Here is a 23,962-nt window from a genome sequence, read left to right on the forward strand (position 1 = left end):
TTGCCCACACTGGCAAAATGAGGTGCAGCCCAGCTTTCAGATGAATTTTAACTGCTTTTTTAACAACCTCCATAAAGGCCAAAGAACTTCATCTGGACTCTCAGAAGGGGAAAATACCAGGAGCATCCAGACAGATCTTCAGTTAGCATAAATCAGCACAGAGTGAGATGCCACAGGATCTGACAAGCTACCTCTGCCTTTTCTCTAGGCAAAATGTGGTAAGCAACCCTTCCTTGAAAGCCTGATAGTTTATGTGCTTTGAGATGGAAACTTATAAAGTATAAAAAGCTCTATTGTGGGGGCAAAATCCTTGTAGTGCATTTTATACTCATGGAACAAAGAAACTCAAATCCATTAGGAAAAAAAAGGTCTATATTTATTCTAAATAAGTCACTTTTACTGAGGACAAGCAGTTTCTTCCACACTTGATATCATCTTTAACTCATTGTTTCTCATCAAATGACTAGTGGTGATAAGAATTTCCTGAGATAAGAAGATTCTATTTCTAAGCAGTAAAAATAAGCATTATCAGATGCTACTTGGCATTTAAATTTGCAAGAGGAGGAAAATTCCTCCACCCAAACATCCAACATCCTCATTTTGCCCACTTTTACATTACACAAAGGAGCAAGGATTGGGGGCAGCCACTCTCCAGAGTTGCCCAGCCACTCCTGAGACCCTCAGACATACAATAGCCTGAGAGAGAGATGCTGAGCATGGAAACAATTTCCTGGCGTTACACATACTGCCATGTCTTACAACTGATTATTTCCTATAAAATGCCATGTTAACAAAACACTAAGGCCTGGAAAACGAGAGGACACCAGAATTTAGGTTGTTCATTTTGATTGCCTTGTAGTGTTTCCCATCTGCCTCCATGAGCAAGGTTCCTCTGCGGAACTGCAGTTGTTGAATGAGAACCTGTTCTGTATTCTGCTGTTAGTGGTGTGTGAGCCCAGACCTCAAGGACACAGTGTTCAAAGACTGCTGAAAAGCCAGAACCATTACAATTCTCCTGGGGCACTTTTATGGAGACTTGGCTTTTTTTTTAACAATAAGAAAGTGCATCACAAGCAATAATTGACAGGGTGAATATTAAAGCTACTTTTATGGATGAGAAGCTGAAATAAGCAGCAGGTAAGAAGCATCAGGTTTGTATTTATCAGAACACCTAGCATCAGAGAGTGTATTTATTTTAATATGACTGGCTATGGTTTGCATTGGCTTCCATCATAGGTGGAAATGCAAAATACAGACTTTCTGCCCCCCTGGAAATGATTTAACCAGCCTCATGCAGTTGCAGCTGAGGTAACTTTGTTGATGGTGAAACCACCTTTTCCTTCTGCAAATTCCCTCCTTTTCAGATCATATGTTCTTTGTATTAACCATGAGGTGAACTCTTGAGAGCAGACACTTTCCTTAGTGAGGGAATGGTCAAAATCCAGCAAACAGCAGACACCACTGCAAGCAAATAATGCACAGGCAACCAAACTGGCTGCTGCAGGAACAAAGGCGTTTCCTAGTCCATCTTGAGTTTCCTGCTTCAGCCTGAAAGATGCATGTATGTCACTGAAGTGCTCCTGCTCCTTCCCCTTTGAGCAGCCACAAAATCAATGGGGAAACATGAGAACGTAGAGAAAAACACTATCCCATCTGGCCAGTGTGTAACAGGAAGGTGCTTATTTGAGGTTTTTAAGATGAATTATTGCATCTAAGGACTCAGCTGTACCCAAGAGCCTTCAGTAGCCACGATGGTGTCCCATTCCCACTGATAAATGGGAGTATGTGCAGAGTGAAGGCAACACATAGACACTCCAGTGACTGGAAGGTAAATACTTGAGGAACTCCTACAGAAAATATGAAGTATGGGTAGCACCAGAGAAGCCAAAGAGGACACTAGGGTGCCAAGCAGAATGTTAAGTCAGTGAGTCAAAACTCAAGAGACTCCTACAATAATCACTAAAAAGTATTATGTGACAGTGCAGGTATTGATCTGCCACTGGACCTACCAAAGGACCTGAAAGAAAACAAAGGACATGAATGGCTTGTTTGGCACTGCAAATGCTTGTGCTGCTCTGGAAAGTATAGGCAGCTCTGGTGGCCCAAACTGACGTGTGGGACGTTATTTCCCACTGGATAATGACAAACCCTGAAGCAAATCTCTATCAGAAAATGGCTTGGCCTTGAAATGATTTTTTATCTTTGCTTCTTGTTCATCTCAGGGCTGCCACTTTTGGGGTCTGTCTTGAAAGCTCAACTGACTTAGGAATGTCAGGGCAAACTTTAACTGATAAAGCCAGGCATTAATATTTCACGGTGCTGGTGTTGAAGGCAGCAGGTCAGCACAGTTGCAATGGTACTGAGCACTTGGGATCATCAGAGAGGAATTCCCTGCTGTTGGGAAACTTGTTCTTATATACAGACAAGACACTGCCATCCTGGATCCTGGATGTGCCACCATTTTTACTGCCTTGTCCCTGTTAAATTGCACGAGGAAATGACAGCATGTGCTGCCACGGCACCTTCTCCTGGCTTCCCAGCCAGACTGTTCCCAAAGGCACTGCCAGCAGCTGCAGAGAGCTGCTCCTCACTCCCTGTCCAGCTCCTGGTATTATTTGATATTTTTTAACCATATTCACAGAAGCACAGGATAAAGAACAGCTGAGCAAGCAGCAGGCTGGGCAGAAGTGATGCTTCAAATTATTTCCTTATGCAAGCACCGGAGCCCCATGGGAGCTGTGGAGCACCAGCGCCTTCTGAACTCGGGCTTTCTTGGAGGCAACGCTGCACACCTTGTTCTGCCACAGATAGCACAGAAAAAAACATAGCTAATCTCTCCCTGTTGTTCCCTAAATGAAAGGCAGGTGAGCTTTTGCCCTGAGGGTTACTGCTGCTGTGAGAGTCGCAGAGTGCAACAAGCCCCCATGAGCAGGGCACTGCGTGGGCAGAGACACAGCGGCTGCGGCTGCAGCCGAGCCTGCCCCTGCACCTCCCCTCAGCAAAACAGCCTGTCAGCAACACTGCACATCTCCACAGAATCCCAGGACAGTGGGCTGGGAAGGGCCCTGCAGAGCTCATCCAGCCCAGCCTTCTGCTAAAGCAGGTTTCCCTCACTCAGGGGGCACAGGAACGTGTCCAGGTGGGTTTGGGAACCTCCAGAGAAGGAGCCTCCACACCCTCCCTGGGCAGCCTGGGCCAGGGCTCCCTTGCCTCAACACCAAAGGCGTTTCTCCTCATGTTCCAGTGCAATATTTGAGCTCCAGCTTGTGCCTGTTACTGCTACATTCTGTTATCTTAGTTGGGCCTGCCATGGTTTCTCCTCAACCTGGAGTTTCACTCACTCCATGGTGCATGGAGGGAGGCAGCGGAGGCTGGGAGCATTGAGGAAGAGCAAGAGGAAACCACCAGGCTTACAAGACAAGGAGAAATAACACACTTGTAGGAAATAACACCTGTAGGATGGTGGAATTGGAGACCGTCGTAGCAAATTAAAATCAAGGTGGTCATGAAGGTTACCCTTTTATTTCTCATATCACCTGAGAGCCAGTTGTCTGAGCTCCTGCTCACACCTTCCTCAGGTGGGCTCTGTCCAATTTACTCTGTGCCCATCTTCACCCAGCTCTGCTGCTCCCCACCGTGCATCCACCACCCCTGTGCCCAGGGCAGGGTCACAGAGCACACCACACAACCTGCAGCTGCAGCAACTGCAGCAACTGCTCTCACAGCATCACAGAATCTCAAGGGCTGGAAGGGACCTCGAAAGCTCATCCCATCTAAATCCCCTGCCACAGCAGGACCACCTAGAGTGGGTCACACAGGAACTTGTCCAGGTGGGTTTGGAGTGTCTCCAGAGGAGACTTCATAGCCCATCTAGGCAGTCCCTTCCAGAGCTCCCTCACCTCAACAGGGAAGAAATTCTCCCTTGTATTCCTTTGGAACCTCTTTTATTGCAGCTTATAGCTATTGCCTTATCATTGGACAACATTGAGAACAGTCTGGCTCCATCCTCCTGACACCTGCTCTTTAAATATTTGAAACTGCCTCAGATGTGGGAACAGTAACAGGCACGATCCTGACACCACAGCAACTACACTGCAAAGTTAGACTCTCATTATCTGGAACAGAGCAGGGGGTACAGCGGCTGCTGGGCTGCATGCCTGTGGCTCTGCTCTGCTTCACACACAGCACATCCAACATCCCTCTCCATCTCCAGCTCACACACGCCTCCACAAGTTCTGCTGGAGCTTTTCCTTTTATTCCTCTGTAATTTACCCTGAGGTAAAAACTCATCATGGAATGGAAAATTTCAGATTAAACAAATTTAAAACGTGGCAAAACAACAAGCTAAGGGGAACAGGATCTGAACTGAGGGGTGCTGGGCAAGTCTAGCTAAACCCTGCAGCACCAGCAGCTCCACCTCTAAACTGAATTTGGACCCGCTACATAATTGGACACAATTCCACAAACAGGAATCACGTCAATCACTTTGCATATACTGTTTTCAAAATCCCCAGTCATTCACTGGGTGCATCTTTCCACTCACATGGATCCAACTGCAGAACAGGCACCCAAACTCTCTGGGACAAGCCGAAAAGAGAGAAACGTATAAGCCAAGACCACTGCGAGCTCACTCTGACTTCATTCAGACAGGCAACACAAACCTGCTTCACTCCCAACATGATGATCTAAGTGTCTTCACTGCAGCCTCTTGCCCTAAAATCTCTTAACCTCCTCAAGTCTGTACCTTTATCCCACCTATATGTTTCTAGAGAGCAGAATCTGCTACCCAGTGCAAAAAGCCTGCTTAGAGCAAAAAGGAACACCGTCATACAAGGATGTCGTAACTGTACATTGAGAAGCAACACAGGAACTGCTCAAGCTGAGTAATGCCATGAGACTGAGCTGCTTCTTTTCCTGGAAGACTCATAAACTTGCCTATAAAGGCTACGAACTGGCATTTTCAAAGACACCACCCCCTTGTATGGCTTGGATCACTTTTCCAAGCCAGATGCACATTTAACAGAGTCATTCAAATGCTGCAGTTTCTTAATATACTCTTTTAATACCAGGGCAGTTTGTAAGCTATTTCCCCTCAACATGTGAATAGTTATGTTTTCAGTAAACTCCAGACAAAGAATTCTTCAGTGGCAGTTTGGTAGAGCACAATGAAGACCTGAAGTGTTAGGTATTACCATTTGGCAGTGGGGACAGTGCTTAGAACGTCTAGCCTGAGGATACTTCACCTCCAGTCCTGCCACCTAGCAGAGCCTCCATGGGTTTGTGTTGTGAATAGTAAAAGGGATGGTTTGGTATATGCAACTTCATCAAAAGCACAGGAATCTACCTCTGTACTCCAAACCATTCAGGTTTTCATCAGGAAAATAGAGCTCTGTTTATAGAGAAAAGCTGCATAAGCGCTTCCACAGATCAGGAACTCAATCAAAGCAGCTTCTTCAGACCACGTTGCACTCAGCTTGATGGAGATGCTTCTCACTGAACACCATTCTGTTAGCGAAGACTCCTCCCCTCAGTCTGCTAAAGTAGTTGCCTAATTTCTCACCATCTTTCACTGATTATTCTGTATACCAAACCCAAGATAAATGCTCATTTTTCTTTCACAGTGTGTTTTCACAGCAGTTCAAACAGCCCCTCTTCAATGCTATATCCAAGATTAGGAGCCTATAATAAAAACCAGCCATCAGAGGTGCCAGTATAGCATCCAGCTGTCCTACATGCCCAGTGTTTTAGCAAATCCCAAGCATTTTGCATTTTTCCAAGTCATTTTTACAATGTTTCTTACACTCAGTGGTAATCTGTTGCTTACAAATACAACACAACAGTGTCCTACAACGGTGAATCCCACCATTTCAATCACATCACAAAACCAGTTGCAGATGACAAAGTATACTTAAAAAAGTTATGTCTTCTGCACATTTACAGATTAGAAAATAATCTCTTTTGACCAAGAAAAAAGCTCATATATCAGAGGAAAACAATCTAAACTTCAATCACACCTAAAGCTCCGTTAGCAGGTTTGTCGTATGATCCTTTTGAATTTCTTGTACACTCAGCAACTAGATCTGATAGTAAACATCAAACCAAGAAGGCAGCTTTTGAAAATCCAGGCTCAGCTGATACAAGTCTTTTAAGTCAAGTTCAAAGTAAATTTTGAAGATGAGATAGCATACTATACCTGAGTGTTTATGACATTCAAGAGGAGAAATATGCAGGTCCACACTGCAGTGTAGGCTGGATACTCCTCACTCTCACCCTTCTCTGCTCTGCCTCCCCCCTCCAAAATTATCTGAGCAAATTTATTAGAGCAGATTAACTCGTGTGAAGCTTCAAGCAACAGCAAAGGGAGTTTTACTTTGATGTGCTCAATATGTAATCAAGGCAAACCCCATCCTGTCCTGTAAAATGACCAGCATTTTATATTCCCTAGAAACTCCACGAAGCCCCATAGTCTTTGCTGCAAAAGACGCAGCACATCTCCCATGTGAGCTTTGTGCTTTCATCCACAAGCAAAACCTGCTTCACCTCGTTGGTGTTCAAGTAACACTGCAAATTGATACCCTGCAGGCCACTAGTCACCTCCTTAAGAGCAGATGAACATGGGCACTCTTTAAGAGATACCATCCTTCCTAAAACACCACTCTGTTCTGCCCTTGCTGGTGATGGTGGAACATTCACGAGTGTCAGTTTGCATAAAAGAATTACTGGAGTCAGAAAGAAAGGGTGAGGTTGGTTGCCATCACTCAACCCCTGTCATAAGCAACTTACACTGAGCTGCAACAGAAAACACTACCTACAGAATTCTTCTCTTGGGGAAAAAAGTCACCTCTGCTGCAACACTGAAACATACTCTTAATAAAGGATGATTTTCAGCCCATCTGCCTTATTGCCACGCAGCAAGGAAAGACAAGCTGTTCTAAGCATTCTCCCAAAGCCACAAGAAATACTCCAACAACTTCCACAGCATGACAGTCAATATTATTGGAGAGTGTCTACTTTCACATCCTCTGAGTGAAGAAGCAACTCTGAAACAGCCAAATCTCTGTCGTTCCCTGAGAAGCAGGCCAAAGCCTGATCTGGGGAAGGATGGGAGAGCTGCATGAAAGTGAAGGATGCTAACTTTTACCCAAAAGTACTCCCCTAGCCCTGTAGCCAGCCCAGGGGAGCAGTGGCAGGGGCTCAAGTCCAAAGTCTTGGACACTGGAAGTGGCACTGCTCAGAGCAGGAAGGGAGGGAAGAGTTGCAGCATCAGCTTCTGTGTCCTCGTGCCAAGGAGATCTCCAGAAGGCAGCACACTGGATGGAGCACAACCCTTTTCCCAAGGCAGCATAAACTTCAGCTATGCTCCAAACTGTGACTGACTAGATCATTTCAGCAGGAATTAGGATAAAAGGATAATTAAACAAAAATCCCATTCACAGGACTACACATGACTTCCAAACGAGTAACCTGCACATCCCCTCCCACTGGGTCAACATCAATATGACTGTACTTTGAGCCAACACAGAGGACAGGCCTGGATCTGGATCTCTTTGTGTCTAAGTGCTGTGAAAATCAAGGGAAAAGGAGACATTCTACCTTAAACCCACGTGCGAGCTGTTACAGAAAAACTTGAGCGTCCTCTTACCTTCACAAATTCTGTCCAGTCGCTGCCGCTTGACTTTGTGTTTATCCACAAGTGCCATCCTTGAGGGTTATTTTTGCAACTCTCTGATTCAAAAAGCAAAGCAGTGCCCCGGGAAGTCAGGAGAACCCCCAGGAATCGGCGTGCATACCGCCAGCGTCAACCCTGCAGAGAGATGGAGGCATTCAGTGGCATTTCCAGCGCACCAGGCGAGACCTGCCCGGCCCCAAGAGCACAGCGGGTTTGGGGAAGGACAGCTGCTTCCAACCCCAGCGTCCCCCCGGCCGCACACCTTACACTGCAAATCAAACTTATAGCCCCATTAAGTTCCCAGTGCTGAGGAAGAAAAGCAGCTCAGTACATGAGAACTGCCACAGTGCTGTGCGGCCTTCCCCGTTTTATTTCTGTCTTAAAAATCTATTCCTAGCAGATAAAATCCATTAAGCTATTTTGTAGGCTCACAGACGCTGCAAGATTATTAGAGAGTATATAAAAGAGGGGAAGGTAGCTTTTGCTCTGCCAGTACTTTCACATACACACACAAACCACTTTCATGTCTTTTTTTTAAGCCTGGCCCTGTAAAGTCATAAATGGACCTTCAATTTGCACCTCGACCTCAATGCATATTCCAGCTGTCACCACAGCCTGTCTTTACCTTCATACCTGAAGGGCTAACATTAAATTTGGGTACCAGAGGTGCCATTTCCAGCATACACACTTTTAAATGCCGATGAGATAAAGCAATCCATCACACAGCACGTGTGGCTCATTTGTAAGAAACGCTCTACGGAGAGACAAGTGCTGCAGGGTTTTCTGTGTTTTGGTGACACGGAGGAAGACCTTAAATGGATCCTCTCAGGTCTGATGCTTTTGGTCCTCCAGAGAACCAAAGGTTTGTTTAATCCCCGAATGGCTGACCTGAGCTCAGGCTGCAGACTCTGAACGTGCCATTGCGGTGCTTTTACCCAACTGCTTTGTTGTAAAATCCAGGTGGGAGTTTTTCAAAGCGAGTTCCACAACAGTACTCGTGAACCGAGACATACAAGAGCAGACCTCACGCTGACAACAGAATTCAAACAATTCAGCACTCCATGCACTGTATTTTACCGAGTTATACTCTACTACCAGGGATTTGATATTCTCTTTTATACTGTAAAGTGAATACAGATGGCCCTGGGAAGAGCTACAAACCTTCCAGGGATGGATCCTGGTCAAGAGGCTCCTGCCTCCCACCAGCCATCCGCTGCCCTTTTAAGCCCATTAAAGGCACCACAAGGTCAGAATTAGTGAAAAGCTGTGATTTCTAGAAATGAATCAAAACAGTATCATGTGTGCAGAGGCCCTGCAAGGAGAGAAGGGAAAAGGGTACAAGCACAAACGCAGCAAGAACTCCTCTCCTGAGTGGCTGCCTGTGTCACGTTGCAAAGTCTCAAGCACTTTGCCTACAAAGTACTGGAAAGGGTTAAAACCAGAAATGAATTATGAAAAGCCAGTGATAACCACAAACTTGGTACCACTCCTTCAAACTGAGCCCCAAACAGCTCCTCTGGGGCAGGGGAATTCTCACCCTGCATTATTTGCAAACAAAATTTCCACAACCAACTGAAAAACCTCCAGGTTCATGTAGCAGAGGATGAACGAGAAGAAGACACCACGGACCCAGAAAATCCAGGCTGATGTCCAAAAGCTGAATGGAGCAATGTCTGTGACCTCAGCTTCTGCTTCCCGTTCTGCAGAGCAGCAATAGCAACACTTAAGGATCCTCTCGAAACACTTCAGGTTCTTTATGTTGACAGAGTCCGGTCAGGGGTTCCTACCACACATTTTCATTCCCTGCAACATGCACATCTCTCCTAAAACCACACCAGTGAAGCAGTAACTTCCCGGAAAATGCAGTTAACAAATGCAGTAGGCTGAGGGGTAAAGGCTCTAACAAAGCCTCTGCGTAGATAGATGACCATTTCATGGAGATTATTGTTATTATTACAAGTGGTTATCAATTATGCATCACATTGATAGTTAATTTATAAAAGCAAAAGGGTTGTGTTGGTACAAGTGAATTCTGACTAAGGGAAGATAGGTGATTTCCTGGTAGTTAATGGCCAATTTCCCAGCAGCACAACTGCAGCATAATCTCCGAGATTTATAGCAATAATTAATTGATTTTTTTTAAACATAGGGATGCTAAAGAGCACAATTCCCACTCACATTAATAATTAATGCAACATTCTAAAAGAAGCAGAAAACTTCCAGTCCAGAGGCAGGAGCTTGCTACAGACAAAATAGTTCTTACAACAAAAATTAGTGGAGCTAAAGCTGGAGCAGCCAACAGCATTTCCATCATCGGTGTCTGAAAGCATACACATGGATTTTTACATCCCACCCCGCTTTCGGGGGAAAACAGCAGGTTATAAAAAAGCCACGTCAGAGGAGAAGTTGGCATTTTGCTCTGAAAATGCTCCAGTGGTTTGTCACGTTGGGGCTGCGACTCTTTTCCCCATTTTTTTCCCCAACATAGAGCGTATTCAGTTTTGTCAGAGAGCATTTCCTGACGGACAAACGCTTCCATTACAGTTCCTTTCTCCCACCATCTCAATTCCCTGCATTACTCCCCAGAGGGAAACTTTCTACAAAAGAAACTAATAACAATCAGAGAAATTACTGCTTGCACTATCAGAATCCCACACAGCTTAGTGCCGTGCCCACGAACCAACTCCTTCCTAACGACGTTAACTGTTTCGTCTTCGTCTGACAGGTGTCCATGATGATATCAACCAGCAGCATGAGCCCAGCTCGGAATCGTTAAATATGTGGCAGGGGCTGCCGAGCAGAATTTGGCAGGGATGGATAAAATGGAGAAAAGCAGATGTGTGATGCACAGAAACCAGCAGATATTCCCTCAGCTTTCGTAGGAAGCTGTAATTAAGAAAGCAGCTCTTCCATTTGTGGGGTGGAGGACGCAATTAGTTGCGCACCCAACTTCAATCTATCTTCAATGATTTTCTCCATCCAACCCAATCTCAAAACAATCACCAGGCTAAATGTCCCCCACAATAAATACAATCAGGCATGGTCAGCAATTAAAATACTAGAAAACCTCATTGTGCAGGGGAATTTGAGAGAGAGAGGCACACACAAAAAATTGTACTTCATTTTCAGCAAGACTAGGAAACAAGTGAAGTGATTTACATACAGTAATTGCATGGCCCTGTGAGCCTCCAACAGTGTCTTCCAAATGTAAATTTTCTTGCAAGCCCTCGGACAGGATGAGAGGCCAACAGTTATATTTATTTAAAGAAGTGCCATAGTTAAATGTGATGTTTTAAGGAAAAAACCAAGCTTGACGTAACGCATTTAAAAAGCTTCCTAATACTGCCCGTTAAATATCACAATCCATGAGCCAGAAAATGAGAGCAGAGGAAGCTGCATTGGAGCTTATTTTCCCTGCTTGCAGTGGGAAAGGAAGAGAAAGGTGATTTTCCAAAATAAAACACTCTGCCAGACAAAACTAAGGGAAAGGCGACTTCACAAAGAACGTGGCGTCTCCTAAACTCTACTAACACTGCTGTATCATCTCTTCGCGGCACATGCAGGTAGCACCAAGGTAACACCAGCTTGGGCAACATCTAATTGAGATGTTTAGATCCACGATGGGCAAGGACATGGAACCAAAGCTGGTGATGCAGAGCCCTCCGTCCCAGCTCCACACAGAGCTGCTTCTCATACCCGCCCTCCCCGCACACAGCCCCAGGATGGTGCAGCCGTGTTCCCTGCACCCCATTCTGTGCCAGGCTGCAGCTGATGGCCGCTGCAGCCCCACTGCAGCAGCATGGACTTTGGGGAGCATGGTGAACCCCCATCTGTGAGGCCTGTCCAAAGTGCAGTGCATCGGGTGCAATCGAACTGCAGCTGCCGCCCTCTGAGGTGTGAATGAAGGAGTGGTGCAGATGCACCACCTCTGCCAGTGAATACAGGGTCAGAGGTTAAGTGGGACTCCTCCTTAACTTCAAACACAAGCACCTTACTAAACAAGCAAAGGCAGCATGAACACACTCCCAGACCTTTAATGGAGTCAGAAACTTGTTGCTCACAATTTCCAACTACGTTTTTTACCCTCTGTGAAATATGGCACCAAAAAGATGGAGATTCCCTACTCCAGCAAGCTCCTGACTCCACAAACTGCCAAGCTCCCATTTCCAAGCGGCAAAGGAAAATTCCCGTCCTTCCTCACAGTTCAACCGTGTTTCCACATGTACAACTCCTTACTTAAACAAGGGAAAATCCAGTCCAAATGTTTTGATTGTACCGTCAGACATTTCCCAGGCTCCTGGGAGAGATTCCTGGAGAAGGTTTAGCCCTCGTGATCGTTGCAGGAACCAGCCCTCTCAGCTGGCAGCAGACCAGGATGGTCCATAATCACAAAGTCGGGGTCAGCCGATGCCGAGGGCAGCTCTCCCTCCCGCCCCCTTTGCCTTAAGGACCAGTTTCCCAAAGCTCCATCGCACTTGACTACGCTTCACCGCAACAACAGTCCTCCCAGCCGTGAACTCTCGACGCCCTGTGTTAGCATCACCGGGTGTTAACCACGCTGAACTAACTGGCCATTTCCACGGCTCAGCCTTTCAGACGTTGGAGCTGCCGAGGGGAGGGCAGGAGGGGCTGAGGAGCAGAGTTCGGCACAAGAAAGGCAGCAGGGAGAATAGAAAGGAGGAGACACACAGAGATAATGACAGGGGAGGGAAGCGGACAAAGGAGATGGTACAATGCAAGAGGAACACTTTGTGAACACCGTGTCATCTTTCCTCCCTACGTGACCTTAAATGTGATGCCCCTGCTCAGCCCCCATCCCTTTCCCCTCCCTCCAAAGCCCTGGCGTGACTGCAGGGGAGGAGGGAAGCACGTGGAAGGGAAGGGACACACAACACGATCCTTCTTGAGATCCTTCTCTGCACAATAAAACAAGATGGGGAAATCACAGTGTCGAGGCAACATTAAACCCGATAGCCCAGCAGGAACCAAAAACGGATTAAACATTCATACAGGCGGTGAGAACTAACATAGATTTTCATTAGCCAAGATAAAAAATAGGAGGGGGGTTGGTTTGTGGGGTTTTTTCCTCAGTGCCTGAGGGATGTAAAGCTCCACACCTGGGAAGAGGAATCACAGTGTTTCTGTGTGGCCAGGGTACACGTCTCCTGCTCCATTAGACCCTCTCATGCATGAGAAACTGGATGCTAGGGGAAAAAAACACCCCAAGGCTTTTCCCCAGTTTCTGTAAGAACAACCTTGGCTGTAAATCACACCTCGGTGCAAAGTCTCCCAGCAGCTTGCATCCCCCCCACGCTCCCTCAGCCCCTTCCAAACGGTGAGGGCAGGACTCTTGCTACAAACCCATTGTTAATTAGCTGTAATGCTTTCCCTAGTTATTAGCATGACTCCGCTGCTGCAGAGCGTTCAGCGATGCTTTGCGTTACGGCCTCTCCATGGGAATGGCTGGATGACACCGTGGGCGGCAATAAGAGTTATTTATCTAGGTAACCCGCTTCTTTTCTGTCCAGAAACCCAATGACACAGATCCTGCCCCTCCACTGCCCACCTGCCCAAAAGCTGCTGGGCACAGCGTGCTCTCTGGGTACCGCAGCCTGCAGGGAAAGCTGCGACGCGGGAGGTTGAAGGCGCTCCGCAGAGACGGCACTCCCACATTAGCACCTGCTGATGGCAAAGAAAGAGCTCTTCTGCTCTTCACCGCTCCGAACAGGAGGAAAACATGCTGTAGGAGTCTTGTGCTGAAGAACTGGTAACAATTTTGAGGAACTTGCTATTATATGAGTGAACAAAATGTACCATAACGGCATATGAGCCTGCACATCTGCTGCTAAATTAAACACGCCACATAATGATGTAGACCACATCTTAAAACATTATGCAGTAAGATACAGACTGAGCTAAAGTAATAAGGCTTCAAAGATAACACGGAGGGCCTGATCCTGCATTCCTTTCAGCTCTTAGAAGTCACAGCAAAGTATCCCTCATCAATTCCCCTCCATCAAAGCTACTCGTTGACTCAGCAAAAGAAGAATTGACGATTATATATATCTATGCCCTTCAAAAGAAAGAACGGCATATGGGTTTGTAGCATTTTCCTTCCTCTCCATCTTAACAATACATCAAGCGTGAGAGTCGTTTTTGCTTGGATCTGGATTTTTTGAAGTTTAAGAATTGCATTTCAGGTTACAAACTGTGATCCAGATTGGCTTCTTGGTCATCACAAAGATGTCATGAAGACCACTCAAAATGACAATGTTCACATTGCCTCAACAGCTACGTTGCAAAAGAGTGGGGAGTGAGATACCTGGGGTTTTGTTCCCATTTTATTTTCCAGCATTGGTTGTTTCAGAAAAGAAGATCCAGGCATCCCTCCTTGTCAGGTAGTAACAGCCCTCCACAGAACCTCTGTGAGGTTTCAAGTAAAACTAGGAAATACCAGAACTGGCAGTCCTTTCATTCCTAAATCTAAAATACAAACAAGCAGACACCAAGAAAATTGCTTTAAAGACAATAACTGTCATCTCTCTCTCTGGCATCAGAGGCGGAGCAGGTCAATCCTCTGCTCACCCTGCACCGACAGCCTTCAGGAGCCTGGTGGTGGGCAAAACAATAACCAGGAGCTGAACTCAAATTATCCACTTAGCTTCCAGAGCGCCTAATCCATCAGCTAATTAATCATGGGCCTCCTTCAGCCTCTCTTATCTTGTTTTTCTAAGTATCTGACACTGATAATGCGCCCAGTGATACTGCTACAGCACATACAGCTGGGAACTTATCCTTCGCTTTTCAAGTAAAACAAGAGGAAACGATAAATAAATAATCTTACAGCATCCAAAGGTCCCTGAAACATACTGAACAATAAAAACTCTTTCTGCATTTTACCAGAGTTCTTTTAAATCACTTGATACTTATTCTCACTAATTGCCAAGAGCTAATTGCTGGAGCAAGGCAAACCTTTGCTGTCCACACATCTGGGTAACCAAAAGCTCTCCTCTAACTCCAACCATTATTTACTCCTGTACCAAAACGAGCACAGCCAAATTAGAAATCCCGAGAGAAAAAGGACTCTTTGCTGGTTTGTGGGATGAGCTATGCAGCTGCTTGGCCATTAGAGGGCATTTTATACTGCGGAGTGAAGCATCCGCATGCAGCTTGTGAAGAGCACCACTAACCCTCATCTGAGGCTGCTGGAGAACAGCTTCTGTCTACTCTCATTTAGTAATTGTCACTTTTCAACCTTTCCATATGCTGTGTATAGATGAGCAAGCAAGAGCAAGGACAAGAGGAAAAGAAGATGAAATAGCTATGAAAAATTCCCTGGTTAAAAGAAACACTTTGGCACACAGCTATTGTTGCTTCCAAGGATTGGTCTTGTTCCCTTTCTTCCCCCTCCCTAGCTCCAGCGCAGCAAACTTCATCCTTCTCACTCTGACTAAACCAGCAGTTTATGACGTAAGTTAAGAAAATGCGTAAATTGTGCCACAGCACCACTACGCGTCTCTGGAGCTAGAGGAGAGCGCTCATCCTTCTCCCGAGCTGAACAGAGGCAAATCCAGCTTCCTCACTGCCAAGAGGTAGGACATGGCCACTTACCTTCAGTCGTCTCCTTCTAGTTACTCCTAGACTGCTAAATGTGAACTTTAAACCGTTTTCAGCTTCTGCTGGCGAGGAAACCACATAAAGCCACCCACTTCCCTGCTTCGGTGGTTTTCCTCTCTCCATCTAAATACAAATCAAATTAGGAAAGAGACAGATATCTTGCTATACATCTCCAAATATACGTATGTTTGTAATCAGGGTGGCCAAACTTCCTGAGTACGAGCTGCATACCAAAATCTTCATGTGGCCAAGAGCCACATCCTCCCAACCTTTGTACCCTGCTTCTGCCACACACCCCGGCAGAACCTCGTGCTTCTCCCGTCCCCCAAACAGCTCTGTGCTGCAGATCCTCCCAGCACACTGCCCAGGTTGGTCTCTGCCCGAAAGCACAGGGCTGGCAGAGGCAGTGGCTGTGCTTTGTGGCGACTACAGCAGAACCCAGCACTTGCAGGATTTGATTACAAATCTAGACGGAGTATATACTCCCACAATACTCACAAGTTACTGCTGAATTCCTCCTTAACTGAACGTTCAATGCAGCAAGCACAGCAATACAAAGACTACCAAAAAGACCCCGGTTACCAGAGCTTTTCTTCAGGTGCCCAAGCTACAGGACTCACACTGAAACCAAGACCACTTGTCTCTATGACCCTTGCAAGTCCTTGGCTCTGTATCACTCCTAAATAAAAGAAGTAAGATGCCACTGAATGAGTGCATCCTTACAAGCACACCCATGGGATACTCCAGGAAGAACAGTGCTTCCTTCCTCTGTGCCATCTTCACCTGGCAAGTCATTCCTGCAGCAGCACCCACCTCCTGCCCTGAGTTAGCACCAGGTGCTGCTCCATCAGCGGGTTGATCTGAGACAAGAACATGATGGCACCCACATCTCACCTACAGCACAGCCCACCTACACACTGACAAGATGTACAACTGGAGTGTTTCCAAATCTGGAATAAGACCCCTCACCAATTTCTTAATTCTTCCATAATCAGACAATTAAATCTCACGAGAAGCCCCAGGTGGCTCCAGCAACGAGCAGCAACACAGGGTGACCTCATGGCTGCGCATCATGGAAGGTACATTGGTGGCCTCAGCTCAGTTCCTTAGGGGACACATGCCCATATCCCAAGAAAGATCACAATGGTGCACACCAGCCCATAGCTTCCTGTCCCAGCTGAGGGCCAGAGGAGGAGCTGTAAGCAGTGCCCAGCAGGAGGCTCCACTGTTCATGCAGGATGCACCTAGGCCACCCGAAGAGTGGAGGTGAAGCTCTCTGTGCCCCAGCTGCACCATGGTCCAGCAGACCAGGAGACTCAGCCCTGCACTAGCACACTGAACTTCTCTGTACAAAACAGACTCTCTGGGTTTCTCCCTAGAGCACACAACCTCAAGCTTTCTTTCTAACGAATCTCCTAGAGCTTGTCCTGGTAGCTCTGCTTGGATCGGGAATAGTGAAAGGAGCAGTGACACTCTTCCATCTCCAGGAAATCTTTGGAGTTACAATTTGCCCTTATCTTAGTGCTTATATTTACAAGCCACTCTTACATAAAACATCCTAATCTGCATTGATTTATTTATCAACATGAAATAAAATAGCCTGAAGCTATTCATGTTGCTTAACGTACTGGGTTTGTTTTTAATGTAGATGATGCTCTGTGTAAAGGAACATTCAAAGGGGAAAACTGTGTTTTGTTTGTAACACTTACTACTATCACTGAAGAAAATATGTTCTAACAAGTCTCTAAAGGGGGAAACACAAGTAATACCTTTAACAGCTCAGCTAATTCATCTTTTGCTGCCCGACTGCTGGCAAAATCTCAAATGGAAAGTCTTAGAATGGAAACGTGGAAAGCCCCGTTTCTCGTGGCGCGAGATCCGTTCCCACTACACAATCTCTTTCCATCGGAGTGAGTCCTGTTTGTTTTCAGCACACAGCAGCTTCACAAAAAAAAGCAAAGAAAAGAAAAGTTCAAAAGTTCAAGGCTTCTTCTCTATTCAGACGTAGAGCCACAATGCAAACCGGTCTCTCTGTCCTGTGCTGAAGGCATTCCTCTCCCCACCAGCTACCTACAAAAGAGCCTTGTCTGAGGGAAATGAGAAATGAAGGCGGGAGCAGGATGCTAAGAACAGCGGAGCAGAGAAGAGCCCAGCCAGGTGCTGGGGCATTGAGGACCAAGGAAGGCTTGGATCAATAAATGGGTCAGGGATGAGGATGGAGGGTGGCTTTTGGAGTAAGCGAGGGTCTGAGGAACCCCAGAGGATCCCCTTCCCCTTTGGGCTCCCCTCAGGCAAAACCCATGCTCCAGACAATACTGAGCCCCATGGGGGTCAGACAAGTGCAGTCAGGGTGGAAACGTGAGAGTGTTTCCATGCAATCCCGTGGGAAAGAGCTCATCAGGATGCGGGGCAGCCCCGGGACGGTTTGACTGCGAAACGCTGCCTGCTCCTCCTGCCCCTCTGTCCTCATCTCTCCCTCTGTACCTCACCTTTGCTGCTCCTGCAGCATCGCTCACACAGTTTAATTTCCAGAGTGAAAGGAGAGGGAAGGAGGGAGCCAAGTAAGCAGAGAGAGGTTTAGATAACAGTAATAAATAAGATGAAATAATTCTCACGCCACTAACCTACAGTGGTAAATCTGAGCATCCTCTGCAACCACCACAGGTTTGCATAATCTACACATCTTCCTTCTCAGCCTTGCCAGCTCGCTGTAGCAAGGCTATTTTGGGATTTAACAACACTCAGGTTATTGACCTAAATTTATACAGGCTCATCTGGAGCCGTAACGGTCCATTGTGTGCCGAGGCCTGCTCCGGACGCCTTCATACACAGATTATTGATGCAATGAACTGTGACGGCTCCTATAGAGCTGTTAGGGTTTATTGTAGCAACACCTACTCGGGGTCCCTTTAATGCACAGATTGGTGACACAATAGACAGAAACGGCCACTACTTGGGGATGCATTATCCCACGGATCACTGACACGACAGACTGCCACGGCTCCAGCCTCCGGCACGCAGGCAAACGCACCCCAGTCCCGGGGAGCTGCGGGTGGGCAGCCGAGGGGTGCAGGGCTGGGTGAGGGGGGATGCTGCTCCCCTACCCAAACAGGCCAGCTCCGAGAGGTGACATCTGCAGAAAGCAATTTGCTACTGAAAATAAGGATTTATAATGAAAGCCCCGGCGGGACCAAACTTTTAGTGAGAACAGCCACAGGCCTGCATTATAGATCAAGGCTAAAATCCTGTATGAGAAACACATGGAAATTAGCCAGAAAAAATCAGCATCCCATTTTCAGCATAAAAAAATAAGGGAAGGGAAACATTTTATGTTCCAAGAGAACGCGAAGGAAGCAAGTGCAACGGGAAAGCACACAAATATCTGCATTTCTCCCTTGCTTTCCTCTTGAAGAACAAAAATAATCCTAAGGGGCTGAGAGCTAAGCGTGGTTTAAAGAAAGTCCCTCGTGTAGAGAGACCCCAGGCTGAGGAAAGGAAAATTAAAACATTAACACTAAGCAAGTGTTCGCAGCCCTCACAAACACCAGCGAACAGTTCAAAAAGCTGCAGCTGGGTTTCCACTATCGCGTGCCTCTTCCCCACCATTTACCAGGAGCTTTTTTTAACATTGGTGACACTTCACATTCAAAACTGCAGTTAAAAATAGGCTGTTGGTCCTCTCGTTTTAACCCTGCTGATTCCCTCTCCTCCTTTCCGCCCCGCCGCACGCCCACTGGTCTCTCTGCCCCGCGCTCAGCTGTGGAGGGATGGAGGGGTGAGGTTGGGGGTTGCCCAGCTCCAAGCCCAGGCTCCCCCCTACACCCCTGCCACTCAACCCTGGCAGCACCCCTCTTCTCCTTTCTTCCCAAAGCCATAGCAGGCTTTATGAGCAGGAATGAAGGCAATGGGTCTATTCTGTACCTCCATTTCCCTTCCCACTTCTTTTGCAGATGACAGGAATCTAAGGCTTAAATAACAAAAAAGGACCCAACACTAATGTTTTCTCTATGGCCTTAAACCCTGCAATCAGCAGCTCAATCGGGAGCATACAGAAAGAAATTCCTTTGTTATCCTGTAGCTACTTAAATGCTGAACCTTTAAAACCTCCTCGGGAGATAGGCCTGGTTCCCGCTACAACAAGGAGCCCTGCACAAGAGAGACTCAAAAATCAATACCCTTCACCCAACTTATCAAATTTACTGAAGACATTTATACAGTATAATTAAATAGAAAAGAGATACAAATACAGAAGAGTATTTGCACGGCACTGCATAGCAATTGCATTATCTCTGGAACAGAGGACACTTTGACAAAAAGGAGGGAAAACACCATATATCAACCGAAGAAGCCTCGAGGAGCATGGGGAAGGTCTCTGCTCTCACTGCTCCCAGGGAGTGTCGAACACTTAAGCAAAGACAGCCACAAAACACACATCAGCACAAATACCTAAGGCATTTCTGAAGGTCCTGTTCAGTCAGCCAAAACGATGCCATCAGAGTCACAGTGGTGATGAATATGGTCCAAACCACTCAGCCGCCTCTCAGACTCGGGTAAGGTCTCCAACACATGTTGGGGCACTTACCCCTCGCTGGTGTGGAAGCAAAGCAGACACTATTATATTGCTTTTCAGCATATGAATGTACCAAGTAAAATTGATTTTGCCCAGTAATCCACTTGGTAAGTCAGTGATGTTTTCCACAACGAGCAGCCGTCTCTGCAGAGTCGCAAGATAAAATCTTCTGTGCAAGGTTAAACCTGGGAAAGGCCAACTGCCAGCGCAGGGCAAAGCAAAACAGCGCGGAAAAGGCAAACTAGATTATCTGGCTATTTGTTAAACAATTCTTCTCACAAGGATTGTGTTACAAGCGTGCTTTGTGAACACTCCCTGCTTTCAGGTAGAGCCAAAGAAGCTGGCTCCTCTCTCCAAGTCCCTACAAGCAGCACACTCCCGTAGATGTGACATCTCTCTTCCCGTGTTGACCTTTAAATCCAGAATAGCCCAGTGCGGTGCTGGACACAGGCTCGGGTCTGAGTGCCAGTGAGCAAGCGTGTTTGCCAAAGGTGCCTGACTGCAGGGAGAGCAGGCTTTCTCCCACTTCGTTTTCTATCACTGCCTACAATTAGGCATTGCCTAATTACACTGAGAAACAGAAAAAGAATATACAAGATGGGCAGGATGTTTGGGATGCAGTCGCTTTGTTTCACCAACCTGCCGTGGAAGAGGGTAGCAGGTAACTTGAGGGACAGAGCGGAGAGGGGCTGAGGGAGGATGCTGCACCATGCACTGCTCCCCAGAAGCAGAGGTGGGACTGCTCAGCAACATCCATCACTGCTCCTTCCCACGCTGCCAGGTGGGCAGAGGGGAAATCTCAGCCGTCCGCTTTGCGATACACTCATGGGGAAGAGCGAATATCAGGTTAAGGGCTTCTTTGTTGCCTCTCTTGTGTCTCGATTTGTTAACGTGAATCACACTCTATTTTGAGCAATCCTTTATTAAAAATGCCTGTGACTCATTTTCTCTAAACTTGAAACTATAAAAATGGTAATGTTTGGGTAATACTCAGGAATTTTAAAGGTTTTGCATACTTTAACTGAACAGGAAAAAGAGGGTAACCTGACCCACAGAAAGAGCCTTTTTTCCCTTATTAGTCCTACACAGACCCACTGCTCTTGGACAGAAATCACTGTTTTACTCATAGAGTAAAACTTCTGAACGTCCTCCACTGAATGCACACAGAAAAGTACTAGAAGAACAAATGGAAACCAAAACATTTCTTTAGGGAAAGGCCAATAACTGACAACAAGTGACAACCTGGGAATCTCTATCAGCCTATGTTCAGCATGGTGTTAAAAAAATAGAGTCTATAAAGGTAATTCCATGAACTTTACATAAACACACACCCTTTGCAGATGGCATAACTCAACAACTAAAAATCCTACTGGCATTTATTCACACCACCAATGTCCCCCACTTGAAACCAAGAGATGACCAAAGGCTTTGCTCTCCAAACTGAATGTCACTAACCCAGGAACAAGCCGTGCTCCATGTTTTTCTCCTCCATTACCTCACCGCAGAGCCTGTTCCCATGGTCTCCATGCAAGACTGGTGGAAGAAAGCAGGCTCTGGCCAGAAGAATCAGCAGAGAAACTTCCTTTAGCTATCTCCTGGATGAACCAGGCATCTCTGATATTCTTGGACACACAAGTCATGCTCAGACTTGCATGTCCCTTGACTCAAAGCAAATTGAAAGGTGTCAGGAATGAGGAAGCTTTACTTTACCTTTGCTTCCAAAACTGCCTCAATTCCTGCAGAGATTCCCATGCAGCACCAGCTGCCGCAGCAGAGATAGAGATGCATTAGGGAAGACCGTGCGGCAAGAAACCAGCACACAGGTGATCTCCAAGCAGAGTAGCCTGGGTCAGAGCTGAGATCACTTTGACTCCCTTGGGCAGGGCCAAAACCCACAGGGCAGTAGAGGAGGAAGCCCCAGGAAGTGCCTGGGCGCAGCAAGGGCTGAAGAAAACCACACTAAAGCCTCAGCTCCAGCACTGCCAACCTTTTACCTTTTGAGCTTGGAGGTGACTCCAAGACCCCTTTTATTCTGCTCAACCATCACTAATAGGGATAAGGGCGACAGACTTACTGCTCTAGCAGTGGGGTTGTGAGTCCAACCTGTGTGAGGCCCGATAGGGAAAATATTATAAAGGGAAACTCATTTCCCTCAGGCTGCCTGATAGGGCCCATCAGAGGAAACATCTGCCATCCTTCACTGAGGACAAAAATGAGGAGGAAGTGGTTGGTCCATGCAGAGAAAGTCAGAAACATTACAGGCACACAGGTCCTGACCAAGGCAGAAGATCTATTTCTGCAGACGAGTCTCAGTAAAACAGGGTAAAAAAAGCCGTTTTATAGACTGCTGAGTATGAAAACGGCAGCAACCCACTTGATGAGGTCAGGGACTGAAGTGGCCTATGGTACTTGTAAGAGAAAACATCTGTTTGTGTTAAAAGGTCAGCAGGAAATGAACGCTATTTACTTTGTCCTTATTGGTTCGGCCACCGCTCCTCGAAAGAGAACCACACATGGCTTAACTTAGCAGCACTCAGGGAACAAGGAAAGCCCTGCGGCGGCCCTGCCCACCTTCAAGGCCCCTCGGTGCACCCAGGAACTCCCAAGCGATCCTCGGCAGATGGCTGAGGGTGGCCTTCCCCTCACAGGGCCACCACAGGCAGCCCCCCACCGCGTCTCTCCCACCCTCCTCACAGGCCGCCACCTGGCACGCTTCAGGGGTGGGGATGGGGATCGGAGGAGGAGGCAAAAATGCTTTGTGCCGCCTCAGGAACAAGCCGTTAGAATAAATCCGTCAACATGAAAGCGAAAAAAACAAGAAGTTTCTTCTGAAAAACAGGAAGCGTTAGGTACAGAGCAGCTTAAAATAGCGCCTGCTCCGTCTGTTGACAGAACGTGGGTCCCGAGGGGTCATGCCTCGTTGTACCGGTGTGGGTTTTTCGGCGGAGAGGCAGGCTGGCTCCCTGGCTGCCCTCCGGCCCGGCTGCGGCTCCTCCGGGCCGAGAGGTGGATGGCGGCGGGCTCGGCCGCGCTTCCTGTCAGCGGCGCGGGGCTCCCACAGGAAACCCTGACAGAAAACAGCCACCACTGTGAATCGGGGCTTCCTCAAAGAAATGGAGGGAATATTTAAGTTCCCTCATTAAAACTCAGTCTCAAGTTTTAAGTGTGTAGGAAACCGGTTTCACAGTTTCCCTCACTGGATCCCTGGCTCGCTCTTTAAGCACAGGAAAGCACGACCTTGGCCAGGCAGGAGGAGCCATGGGTGCCAAAGACAAGTTTAAAATGATACAGCTCTGATTCTGCGAGCAAAAAGTTCACAACCAAGAGATCACAGGACAGCCCCTTCTGCAGAGCAGAGGAGGATGGAAATGTTATTGTCCAGCTTTCCATCGAGATTGCATGACGTTTTCCTCCTGTTCAGTACCTCCTCAGTTTGAGCTCTGGCCCTCCTTCCCCACGGTGCACCCTGCCCTCTCTGTTCAGTCTGCAAAGGTGGGAAGCAATAACCTGTGTCTGTCTTAATTTAAAATAACCCCACCATTAAAACACTCTCAGGTGTTCTGATGTAGACTGCAATGGCTACTGAAAGGCAGGTCAAGATACTATCCCTTTCCACAAACCTTTGTCTACAGACCACGAGTCCTGCCTGCCTGCCTTCTCCTCACACCACACCAGGCACAAAGGGGTCCCTATCATGAATAGCTAATTATTGGACCACATTAAATTATTACTTGAATTAAGATTTGTGGGTTTTCCCCTAACCTAACAATACGCCTTTGACAGAGACGTTGGAAATACACTGGAGTGGGAGCAGCAGTCTAGCTCCATGTGCAATTAGGGCAGCATGTGGATCTTATTGCTCCTAAGGACTCTTATTTGATTTCCCACACCACCAACTGGTGAGAAGTTTTCAAGTCTAAATACAGAAGAATTAGATCACTCTTTGGGGTGGTCGCATCTGGGGTTGGAAAACCAGATGGAGTGCGTTTTCCTAAGTCCTTTGTAATTGAACCAGCACACAAAGTTGCTAGGAAGCAGGCAAATACAATCATCGCTTTGGGGCAGCCTGCAGCAGAGTCCGTGCCGTGTCTGCCAACACTCGTAGA

General features: G+C 47.0%; 1 protein-coding gene across 1 annotated transcript in view; it reads right to left on the reverse strand.

The window, feature by feature from the left end:
- CTBP2 (C-terminal binding protein 2) overlaps positions 1-23,962 on the reverse strand; it is a 131,991-nt gene that overhangs the window by 48,553 nt on the left and 59,476 nt on the right. Inside the window, exon 2 of the mRNA XM_062001882.1 lies at positions 7,643-7,804. Coding sequence (XP_061857866.1) covers positions 7,643-7,700 — 58 coding nt within the window. The 5' untranslated portion in view covers positions 7,701-7,804. The remainder of the gene's footprint in view (positions 1-7,642; positions 7,805-23,962) is intronic.

The sequence above is a fragment of the Colius striatus genome, chromosome 8 (genome assembly GCF_028858725.1).
Source record: "Colius striatus isolate bColStr4 chromosome 8, bColStr4.1.hap1, whole genome shotgun sequence".
Taxonomy (NCBI): domain Eukaryota; kingdom Metazoa; phylum Chordata; class Aves; order Coliiformes; family Coliidae; genus Colius; species Colius striatus.